This window comes from Microtus ochrogaster, unplaced genomic scaffold (genome assembly GCF_000317375.1).
Source record: "Microtus ochrogaster isolate Prairie Vole_2 unplaced genomic scaffold, MicOch1.0 UNK1, whole genome shotgun sequence".
In the NCBI taxonomy this organism is placed as follows: domain Eukaryota; kingdom Metazoa; phylum Chordata; class Mammalia; order Rodentia; family Cricetidae; genus Microtus; species Microtus ochrogaster.
Window position 1 is genome coordinate 29,408,056 of NW_004949099.1, and position 11,940 is coordinate 29,419,995.

The 11,940-nt window shown below is 45.3% G+C and overlaps 1 protein-coding gene across 4 annotated transcripts in view; it reads left to right on the forward strand.

The window, feature by feature from the left end:
* Nucleotides 1-11,739, forward strand: part of Pparg (peroxisome proliferator activated receptor gamma) — a 129,897-nt gene extending 118,158 nt beyond the window's left edge. For all 4 annotated transcript variants that reach the window (XM_013352917.2, XM_005365039.3, XM_005365038.2 and 1 more), the window contains one exon: nt 11,358-11,739. In XM_013352917.2, the coding sequence (XP_013208371.1) occupies nt 11,358-11,605 (248 nt within the window). In that variant the 3' untranslated portion in view covers nt 11,606-11,739. The remainder of the gene's footprint in view (nt 1-11,357) is intronic.
* Nucleotides 11,740-11,940: the final 201 nt, after the last annotated feature.

Here is an 11,940-nt window from a genome sequence, read left to right on the forward strand (position 1 = left end):
TTTAGTTTTTGGAGACAGGGTTTCTCTGTAGCTTTGGAGCTTGTCCTGGCACTAGCTCTTGTAGACCAGGCTGGCCTTGAACTCACAGCCTCTGCCTCTCGAGTGCTGGGATTAAAGGCGTGCGCCACCACCGCCTGGCTCAACGTTCTTCTTAAGATACAATTTTAACTAACTAGCAAGCACTTTACCCACTGAGCCACCTTCCCAGACCCCTTGCTTGGCTGGGGCAATGCCTAGGGCTAGTGATGTTATAGTTCTTACACCTGTCATATAAGAGGCACCTGGACACAATGATTTGCAAAGCTTCCCACAAAAGTAGACAGTAAACTTCAAATGGCTAAGTAAATATGTTTCCATTTAATGAGATACCATCATATGCCAGGTCATAAGAGAGATAAACAGTTCCAAAGAAAAGTTGTAAGAGCAAGCTGGGGTGATTGTTTAGTCAGTGAAGTGCTTGCTATGCAAGCATTAGGACATGAGTTCGGATCTCCAGCACCCATGTAAAAAGCCTTCTGCTGTGACATTCGAGTATGAAACCAGCCCTGGAGATGCAGAGCTAGGAAGATCCCTGTGGCTTGCTGGCCAGCCCTACTAGCTGAACCCGCAGGCTCCACAGCCAATGAGAAACCCTTCCTTTCTCAAGAAGTAAGATGGAGAGTGAGGAAGACACTAGTGTCAACCTCTGACCTCCGCCTGCACACCAGCATGGGCGAGGGAGAGCACAAACATTCGTGCACTCGTGAGAGGGATTTAAAGCTGTTGGAATACTATCCAGTGTCTTCTCTTGCTCTAGAGAAGCAGCTGAGTAGATAGGCACTTGCTCTGTGTGGTTCAAGCAGACAGACACTCACTCAGAGGAATTGCAAAGCACCTCATTCCGCAGCTCAGACCCCATTACCCACTGCAGATCACTTGGGGCACCAGGTTTGGGAGTGTTCCTCTATGCCCGCACCTCGGTTACCCTTTAGACCTTGGGTATCTGTGTCATGCTTACTACAGACTGCTTTCTGTAAGTTACAGTGGACTCGGTATAGCCCATATCTCTGGCAAAGAAGTGTTTGTGTCTAATAGGAGCCCTACACCAGTCACACCCTTGACTCCACTCAGCACGAGGGCCTTCATATCCTCTTCAGTCTGTGAACGTCTCCCACAGTGGTTACGTGAAAAGGAGAAAAAAAATCCAAACTACCTTGAAACTTAGACATTAAAATAAGTATGAATAGCAATAGTCCCACTTTGGTGTTTTGTCGTCCTAGGGATTGAACTTGTGGCCTCGTGCATGCTGAGCACAGGCTTTCCCCTTGAGCTACAGCCTCAGCATTATACCAGCTTCCTACTTCTTCTGTGCCAGCTAAATACTTAACTTCCTTCCCCATTGAGAAAGTTGTTTGTCCAACTGTTCTTCAGATATTGAAAATAAACAAGGACATCTAATTTCTCTTGAGCTGGACAGCCAGTGTTATCGTGTCTCCTGTTGCCCATGAGGCGATGGCCATGTCACAGAGTAATAGCTGGTTTATTAAGTACTAACGTATCTAATGGGTTTTATCTGCGTATGAGGCAGTCCAATGGCTTTGAACAGTGACTCAATTTGAGTTATCTAGAAATGTTCCATTCGTTCTCTGTTTTTATAACTCATGCACTTGGTATGATAGGGGTGAGGTATACTTATGAGTTTGCAGCTGGCACCCAAATACTAAAAACCAGAGAACTGGGGGCAGGAATGGAGCAGTGGGGAAATGAAACATCTCCAAGTCAGCCCAGAGCTAGACATACTTGGGAGACGATATGTGCAGGCTCTGGTTCGCAGAGCAGAGGAAACTTCTTATCTGTAACTGCTCCAGGAGTAAAGCTTCCTCCTCCACCCAGGCTGGGTAGGCCGCCATCATCTTGAGACTGAGCAAACAGTGGCATTTGAGACAGACATGGGACTGAAAGTTGAACTGCTGAGTCATTCCTGTCCACACTGGCAGTCTTGGAAGAGGCTCCTTAGCCAGTCACGGGTGGCTTTTCAGAGCACTTTATCATTTTGGACTCTCAAAATGTGTATTTAAACTCTGGGTGACCCCAGGCAGCCTTCCAGATAGGCACCATCCAGCTATGAGTGGGGATGAATGAACCTGGGATCCTCAGGTCACCTAACAGGGAGGTTAAGACACAGGGGCTCAAGGTGCCATGCGACCCAAAAGAAACTTCTCATCTGGTGCAGCAGCTATGGACAGGCCAAGGAGAAAGCTCTAGAACCACACAGGAGAGTCTGAAAGCCCCACTCCCCACTTCCTAGATATGTGGTTGCAGCAATTATTTACCTCCCTGGGTCTTAACTTCCTTATCAGCTCCCCAAGCATGTGAAATAGCATTATATGAAGCTTCTGGCACTGTGCCTGGGACACTGCTATGCACACAGTGAATGCTAATTTCCCCTTTCTCCTGTGTGATATCATTTGAAGTAGCTCCACTCCATCCTGCCAGTCGAATGGCTTGAAATTCCACCAACCGTCCTTAAAATCCCTTCCTACAATATAAATACCCCTAGGGAGCTCTCAGCTAATCCTTTTATCAGCTATCACTTTAAGGGGATTAGTTGCAGATTGAGAACAAAACCCAAAGGGAAGAGATACAGAGAAGGAGGAGGAGCCAAAGTAGGAGGCTCAAAATCCCCTAGCCCTGGGCCCCCAAGGAGATGGGGGTGGGGAGGTGGGGGGACCTAGGACTGTGGATTCCCCCTTCCAGAATTCCCTTGACTTTGTAGGAACCTTAGGTGTTTAGAAAGTCATATCTTCCTTATCTTCCTTTTGTGATTACAAGTTCTTCTGAAAAAGAAAGAAAGGGGGAGGGAGAGGGAAAGAAGGAAGAAAAGAAAGAAAGAGAAAGAAAGAAAGAAAGAAAGAAAGAAAGAAAGAAAGAAAGAAAGAAAGAAGAAAGAAAGAGGAAAGAAAGAAGAAAGGAAGGAAGGAAGAAGGAAGGAAGAAGAAAGAGAAAGGAGACAAAGAAGAAAGAAGATGGGGAAGGGTGCAGGAGTGGGGTGTCTAAAGTGGACAAGGCTACCGTCTCTGGTTTCCTATCAAGGGTCTAAAGTCAAGAAGGTGCTCTTAGTCTCCCTTTTCTCAGCCCTTCCTCCTTCTCATCTCCTCTCTTCCCAGAGCAAGACTGAGTCACCAGGTACATTGAGGGCAGCAGTGTGTCGACCGGAGAGACACCCAAAGAGGGCATTTTCATATCTCCTTCCACTAAACCCTCTTCCTCTACCCTGTGCCCCGACCTCAGCCAGCCATCAATCCTGATGGAATTACCCAAAACAGAACTAGCAGAATTGCAGCGGCCTCCTTTGGCTTCAATGAACCACAGTAGACTGCCCCTTGGTCCTGATGAAAAAGGAGAGGGGCAGAGCACACAGCTGAATCTTGAGTACAGCAGAACTAGAAGGATCACCAGGACTTCCCAAGGCCAGGAGAGAATTCAGAGACCCATTTGCATCCTCAAAGACCTTGAAATAGAATCAGCCCAGGCTCTGTTCCCTGGGAGACTCCGTAAAGAGGGGCAATCTAGCTTTAACCAAGCATAGAGTAAATATCACCTGCCTGCCCCTTGTGTATTCATGTTCAGGAGCTGGCCTTGTGGAGATGGGGTCTGAGGAATGATGATGTGGAGTTGCTACTTGATGGGCACATACTAGCAAACACTGGCTAGGCTTGACATCATTGCGATTTCCCCTTCCATCATCCTGCTAAATCATCTTGTTATCTACCATAGAGAGAGCACTGATTAGTGTGAAATCATTACTTGAACAGGGAAGTGTGAGACTGTTTCAGTGCGTCCGAGGGAGAGTGCTGCAGCAGGCAGACGACATCTCTCTGTGAAACATTCGCAAGGCTTCCGGTTTACTGCCTCCTGGCTTTTCTGATAGAAGCAGTAAACCACTCCATGCCTCAAGTCATTGGTCAGACCTCTCGTTAATTTAGTTTGACTCTGCTAACATCCCTAATAAATCCTCAGCAAGGTCCAGTCCAGGACTAGGAAGAAGAAAGCATCTGGACCGGGGAAGGTGAGGGACAGCTGGAAAGAAGGGAATAGTTAAAGGAAGAAGAGCAGGAAAGAGAGGATCCAGGAAAACCAGGGGCCTGGAAGAAGGGAGACAGGCAAGGGAGTGGCAGCAGAGTTAAAAGTCCAAAGCTTGCTGTGTGCCCTGACACAATCGCTACTCAGAATGCTGTGACTTAGTTTACCATTCCAGCCCTGCTTGAAAGCACTACTTTCCTAATGAGCTGAGGGAGCTCATTTGGTAAACTACCTGTTTCCTATGCGTGAAGACAGGCATGCAATTCCAAGAGCCCAGGTGGCTTTGTTTGGTTGGTTGATTCCTTAGCTGGCATGAGGCTGCAGAGAGGATTCAGAGTAAGAGCACTTGCTGTTGTTCTTTCAGAGGAGTTAGTTTCCCAGCACCCAGATCAGGTGACTCACAGTCACAACTACCTGTAACTCCAGCCCCAGGGGACTTAGCACCCTCTTCTGGCCTCCTCAGACACCCACACATACATGGCATGTACTTACCATGCACACGTACACATAAATAATATAAATATATTTAAAAGCTAGATATGGCGACCTATGCTTGTAATCCCAACACTGGGAAAACAGGGACAGATGGTCCCTGGAGCACTACATGACAAACCTAGGAAAAGGTCTTGTTTCAAAGACAAAGAAAAAAGTGGAAAGCACCTGTAGACTGATGCCTGAGATTTTCTCTGACCTCCATTCACACATTCACACACGTGTGAACGAACAAAGCTATTTCTGCAATGCTATGGACGAAATTCAAGTGTGCTAGACAAGCACTCCAATACATCCACAGCCCCTTATTTTATTTCTTACACAGGTTCTTGGGGTGATGCCCAGACTGGCCTCAAATTTCTGGGCTCAAGCAATTCAGCTTCCTTGGTCTCTGAGTATCTTGGGCTACAGGTGTGTTCCACTGAGCCAGCTTCCTTTTTAAAAACAAGAAAACTGAAGTATGGAGAGGCTTACATATCTGACCAAGGTCACCATGGGAGGAACTGCAAAGTTAGACAGTCAAAGCTTCTCAGTAAAGTGATACTGCTCTCTGAGGTCTACACATTCAAACACCAACAGCCCTGAAACCTAGAAGATCCATCCCAGGTCAGGTAGTTGAGACACATATGTGTTGTGTTTAATCTCCCCAGTTCATTTTAATGTGTAGCCCGAATTGAGGATCCCTGTACTCGATCAAGCTCTCCTGCTTGATCTGTTTCTCTAGAGAGAGGACAGTGGGAGGGATGGCCACAGACCGTGCAGTAGCTTGCTTTCTCTATCTGCAGTCTGTCTCATGTTCACTGTGATTCTGAAGGTAGATTAGAAAAGCAGCCCAGAATCCTCAGTGTCATGTCTACAAGGAATACATATCTGGACCACTGTGGCTGTTTTGCTCTGTGCCTATTCCGGAACTGTCCTGCATGCGTGTTTTCAACTATGGGAGTGAGAATTTGCCCAAGCCCCAAACATGTCTGTATTGAAAATTACTTTTCTTGTGCTCCCAAATTTCCATTCTTATGAAGAACACCTCAAAACCTTCCATTTCCCAGCTGTTGATACTGACCTGACCCCACCCTGTAGCAAAGGTTTGAACAAACACAAAGAATAAGAATTTCTAGCATTCTTACCCCTGTAACTCTCTATGGCCTTATGAGAGATGTGGCATTATTGTCTTCAAACATCTCCAGAAAGATCGGCTAAGCTGTCCAAAAGCATGCAGAAACTTAAGTGGAAGGGAGACAATGCTCAGGTTTTCAGGTTCCACGTCCAGGTTCTCTTAGAACCCATCTTGTAGCTTAAGCTATAATCCAATGAAGAGAACAATGGAGTAAGTTGGAAAAGAAGTTAAGTTGCTGAATCTCAGATAGCCTTTTCTCCTCCTCACACTTGATCTGAAGTTCTTTATGATTAGGGGTCAATGTATAGCTGCCCCACAAACCAACATCTCCCCTTAAAGAGTCCATTTCAAACCAACCCATCATAAAGTCAACCAGCAAGGTGGGAAAGGCTCAGACAGCATCTCTTAGAGAACAGACAGAAGACTGGCCTTTGCTTTCCTGCCCATCCTTCAAGAAACCTGATCTGTGGCCTGCTGCTATGGGGCCTAACTGAGCCTCCTGAGAAAACTTGGGCAAGGGGAATGTAACCCAGGTAGGTGGGTCCTAGTAGGGACAAAGCATAGAATCCGCTTCAGATAAGCCCTGTATTCAAGGCAGAATCAGATCTGGATGAGATGGAAGCTTTGTATATTTGCCTAAATCAGTTGCTCTCTAATCAGTTCCAGGACTGAATGAATGAAGACCGGAAAGGTTCTTTCCCAATTCTTCACAGCCCCAGGAGTAAGGATATAATAATTGACTCCAGCCTCCTGGAGTGCGTGAGTCAACAGGGCTTCCCCAAAGGGCCATCTGGGCAGCCTTATCCAACAGAGAGCCCTTGACCCTGAGCCTGCTCCAGACCCGCCTCTCACCTCAAGAAGGTGTGAGGACCTCAGCTAGCCCTTCAGATGTCCTAGAAGCCCTGAGCCCCAGGGAGTAGATGGAAGGGAAAAGATGGGATAAGTCTGGGGGCAAGTCTATGGTACAATCTCAACTCAGTGAACGTCCAAGGGAATGTGGGGAGGGAGGTGGGAAGGGAAACCAGGGAAGAGAGCAGCGGAGGTCCCTAAGCCATGAAGAGCAGAAGCAGAGGAGCAATTGATAAATTCCTTTTGCCCTTGACCTAAGACCAAAAGAAGCTGCCTTTTGTTTTGTTTTTGTTTTTAAATAAGCCAGTTCTAAGTTTAATATGTAAGCTTATGAATATACTTTTCTAATTCAATTTTTATTTCCCTGGTTGAATTATGTGAATTGTGTACTAGAGGGAATTATAGATAAGAATGCATCTCAGAACTTTTGAATTAGGGATTTAGAGATCATTGATAGATTATACAGAGGAGGGACCTGAGCCCAGCAATTTTAATCAATGGGACCCAAGGTCATAGAGCTGGTGAAAGACAAAACCAGAGAATGTGGCCCTTACTACTCTGTGGCCTCCTTCCCCAAACCGTGTGTTCCCTTGATGGGGGCTTGTGTAGGGGACAGCCAGGCTGATCATTAGATGATCTAACTTGTCACTGGAGAAAATATATTTAATCTGCAGCTACAGCATCTCAGCCCTTCAGCCAAGCGTCATCCATCACATCATAAAGAGTAACTTGCCAAAGAAGAGTTGGAAAATCCAAACCAGATCCTTCCCCACTCCTGGAGCAGCTGGTCACATTTCACTCCCCGAGCCAGGTTCCAGCCCATCCTTTGCACACTAGGGTCTTGTTGTTTGATAGAGACCCTGTGTTCATTCATATGATCCCTTCTGTGGCTTTGTCCCCACTGGTGCTGCTCAAAAAGAAGGAGAAAGGAAAGAGAGGCCAGGAGCAGAGGCTCCAGAACAGGCTGTGTGTCTCAGGGTGCAGCCACTCAGCTGTGCGCATCCACACAGCCTCAGATGTTGTTGGCGGAGGAGGGTCAGCAGGCATTACACTAGAGCCCCAGTTCAAAGTTCAGCTTTGCTTGAAGCCTCAATGGTTTCTTAACTTTGGAAATTTTGCTTATTTCTTTTTAGTATATGTGAACATATGTGCATATGCATGCAAGCCATGGTACACATGTGTAGGTCGGAGGACAGCTCTGTGGAAGCCATCCTCCTTCTTCACGTGGTTCTAGGGATCAAATGCCAAGTGCTGGGCTTGCACAGCAACAAGAGCTTTACCTGGCCTAAGTACTTTCATTGTGGTATCACAACTGAGAAAGACACAGCCCTTCCATAGGAGGATTCTCCAGGCCAGGACTGTTATTTGTTCTCTTCTCAGAGTCTGAGACGTTTCACTGTTGTTATTCCCTCGGTCCCACATTTAGGGCTGGAATTTCAAAGGAAACCGTTTTTAATTCAATTGATGGGATATGTTAGAGAAGAAAAAAAGTCAAGCCCAAGACATGTTTCCTTCTGTAACAAAAAAGAAGTAAAATTGAGAGAATGTTCTCAAAGTCCCACCCTGAGACCACATTGTTCTCCCAAGCCTTGCAGCTGTGGATTAAAGGTTATGAGAGTTTATTAGATATGGCAAAAACAAAACACCATTCATGACAGATGTCTTCACTGTGTGGTGATTCTGCCTTCAGGCTTGTTCACCAAGTAGAATGATACTCTTCCATTCGGGACTTTGGGCCAGAACAACCCCTTGCTCATTAACTCAGCCAGCTGAGGGCTGATGGGCATCCATCCACTGGTGGCTCGGAGACATCAGGTCACTGCTACTGGGCACAACAGGAAAGAGAATACAGGGCTGACCGCACAGGGGAGGACTTCAGGGTGTCGTGTTTGGAACAGAGGTGCACAGACCTGGAAAAATCAACCATTCAGTAAACGCACCTCAAATGTAGAGATCGGGTTGGTCATAAGGTGCTATGGGGCCCAGAGCAAACGATGAGGCCCAGAGAGAAGGGATGGGGAGGAGGTGCTCCATCCCAGTGGTGCTCCATTTGAAGAAGCCAAGAAGCGGGTGGAGGCACTGTGGAGGGAAGAGGCTTCAGGCAGGAAGTACTGAGTCTCTATAGCTACTCTGATAGAGCTGGATGTTTGAGGAATTTGGAATAGAAATATCTTAGTGTGCCTGAGCAGAAGGATGGCTAAAAAAACTGAGGCTAAGGTACAGAGGCAGCAGCCAAGAGAAAGATGAAGATGGGAGTAAACTTACAGTGAAGGGAGAAGAGTGCGGCCCTTAACAGAGTGAGCAGCCTGCAGGACTAAACTTTGAAACCAATACAAGACCTGAGACGTTGGGGTGTGTCCTAAATGATGCAAATGAATCCTACTTTCAGTAGAAAACTCTTATATCCTAACCAACTTAGAATACGGGAACCAAAGCCAAAACTTTGAGTTAGGAACATTAAAGTGGCAGGTGTGGCAGAGCGTGCTTTCAATCCCAGCACTCCAGAAGCAGAGGCAGGTGAATCTCTTGTGTGTTAGAGACCAGCATGGTTTACAGGCTAGCCAGAATCACATAAAGAGCTGAGAGACAGAGAGAGAGAAAGAGAGAGAGACAGAGAGAGGGGAGAGAAAGACAGAGAGAGAGGAGAGAGAGAGGAGAGAGAGACAGAGAGAAATTGAAAACACACTTCTGAATAGTTCTTGGATTAGGCCAATGCTCTAAGATAGGCTGTTTTAAAGGCACAGTGAGAGCCTGTTCCTGAAAGCCTGTGGGATGAAACCAAAGTGACACTGGGAGGAAAATTTAGAGTCTTAATGAGTTCATTAGAGATCAAGAAGTCCCCAAACTAAAAGTAAAGCATTCAAATCAAGAAATTAGGAAAGGGGGAAAAAGAAAAATGGATAAATTTATTTTTAAAAAAGGAATTAAACATTGAAACAAAAATATGATTTAAACTTTATTGATGAAACTAAGGGTTATATTTTTAAATAAGGAGGACTGGACAAATGGTTCCATAGTTTAGAGATCAGGCTGCTGCTGCAGAGGACCAAGATTGAGTTCCCAGCTCTACCATGGTTCATAATCATTGGAATCTGATGTCTTCTTCTGACCTCCAAAGACAGTAATCATGGACATGGTGTGCACACATGTATACAGACAAAACACACACATACTCTTAAAAATTTTTTAAAAATAGGTAATTCTTTTACAAGTAAGATTTTAAAATGAGAAAACAAACAGAGCATTAAGCTAAGGAGCAAAAAAATAGTAGATTCCACTAGTTCATAAAATAGTAGATTCCACTCATTCATAAAATAGTAGATTCCACTCATTCATAAAATAGTAGATTCCACTAGTTCATAAAGAGAAAAAGAAAATAGGAGAGGGGCTCATTGGGAAGGGTTCAGCGGGAATGGAACCGTGAAGGGTCGGGGTGGGAATACTTTATAGATATATATGGAAATGTCATGGTGGAACCCACTCACTGTGTGTACAATTAATTTAGCTAAAAGAAACATTTAGCAATATATAATAAAAATAGATTCCAGATTATAAAAGAATATTATGTATAACTCCATTGTGAAAGAATTTACTGTTTTACTTTACACATTGTAGAAAGCCTAGGTAGTGAAGGACTTGTCACCAGGGTCAGAGTGTTCTTCAACTGAATTCCTAGAAACCACAAAGGAGCAGGTCAAAACTGAAGGAAAACAGAGCTCCACTCAGCAGGCTTGTTCACAGTTACCACCGAAAAGTGGATGGTTCAGATGATAGCTCCTGGCTGTGGTGTCCACAGTTACTAAAAAGCCCAATACGATCCTAACAAATGAGCGCTACGACGTAAGGAAGTCTATTCATGTAATCCATTACGCTAGGTTACGATACCACCATATCTTTTCAGATATCATATCTCTTCAGATAGAAAAATTTAAAAGCCTTTAATAAAATTTAACCAATGTTCCTGACAAAAAACAAATTTAAAACTTTAAAATTCTTGGAAAATCAAAAGTAAAACAAATCCACCATAATCTACAGCAAATGTCACACTGGTGGCAAAGCATTAGCAGGATTTGCCTTTGTGCTTTGGAAGGCTGACACGAGGGTGTCCTACCAAGGATAGGACTGCACTCCTCCAGTAGCTGCAGCCCAGGAGGCTGAGCCCTGGGGGGGAGGGGCTGAAAGAGCCCAGGAGTTTGGGGTCTGCCTAGGCCATACAGTGAGACCTTCCTTGATAACAAAATGGAAAGGTAGAAAGGAAGCAAAGAAAAGGAACTGTTAAGACTTGATGAAGCACACCTGCAACCTCATCCTTAGGAGAAACCTCAGCCCTCCAAAGAGAAGCAATGCTTTATCTTTCAGTTATCCTGCTGGAAATGTGATGTTCTGTGCCACACAAAAACAACAAGGCTCACACTTGTAAGCTTTGTTTGAAACTGTTATGAGAACATAGGTAGAAGCTATGAAAAGATCAACCAGGAGGAGCAAAGGTTGGAAATGCAATTTCTGAGAAGAGAAGCATGTTGTCAGAAGAGGCCTTGGGTTGGGGACAGAATGCTCCTGATGGTGTCACATGGCGCAGTTAGTCCTGAACAGGAACTGCTTTGCCTTTCAATTCCATCCTTCAGTCTCACCCATAAGCTGCAGAGCCTTCCTCCGCTCCAGCTTAAGAAATAAGGCAGAGAGAGACACAGGGAGGTGGGGGCGGGAGCATGAGCCTGGCAGCTTGAGGACTGGGTCTCATCTCTGGCTTGGGGAGGGAGTAGCCTGAAGCTGCCGAGGCCTCAGAGCCAGCCCAGAGAACCTTTGACAGAGCCTTTTGTCTTTTCATTTCTCCCAGATCGCCCAGGCTTGCTGAATGTGAAGCCCATTGAGGACATCCAAGACAACCTGCTGCAGGCCCTAGAGCTCCAGCTCAAGCTGAACCACCCAGAGTCCTCACAGCTGTTCGCCAAGGTGCTCCAGAAGATGACAGACCTCAGGCAGATCGTCACAGAGCATGTGCAGCTATTGCATGTCATCAAGAAGACGGAGACAGACATGAGCCTTCACCCCCTGCTCCAGGAGATCTACAAGGATTTATATTAGCAGGAAAGTCCTGCCCACTGGCGTGTTCCTTCTTTCGATTGCACTATTATTTTGAGGGAAAAAATCTGACACCTAGGAAATTTACTGTGAAAAAGCATTTTAAAAACAAAAGGTTTTAGAACATGATCTATTTTATGCATATTGTTTATAAAGATACATTTACAATTTACTTTTAATATTAAAAATTATCACATTATGAAACTGTTTATAGTGTCTAACGATCGACCGTGTGCTTCACATTCTGCCATTGCAGATCTGGGGCGGATTTCTCCATCTTATTTCTTTCCTGTTCTTTGACACGTGTGTGTACTCATGTGTGTGTGTGCAGGGGCTGT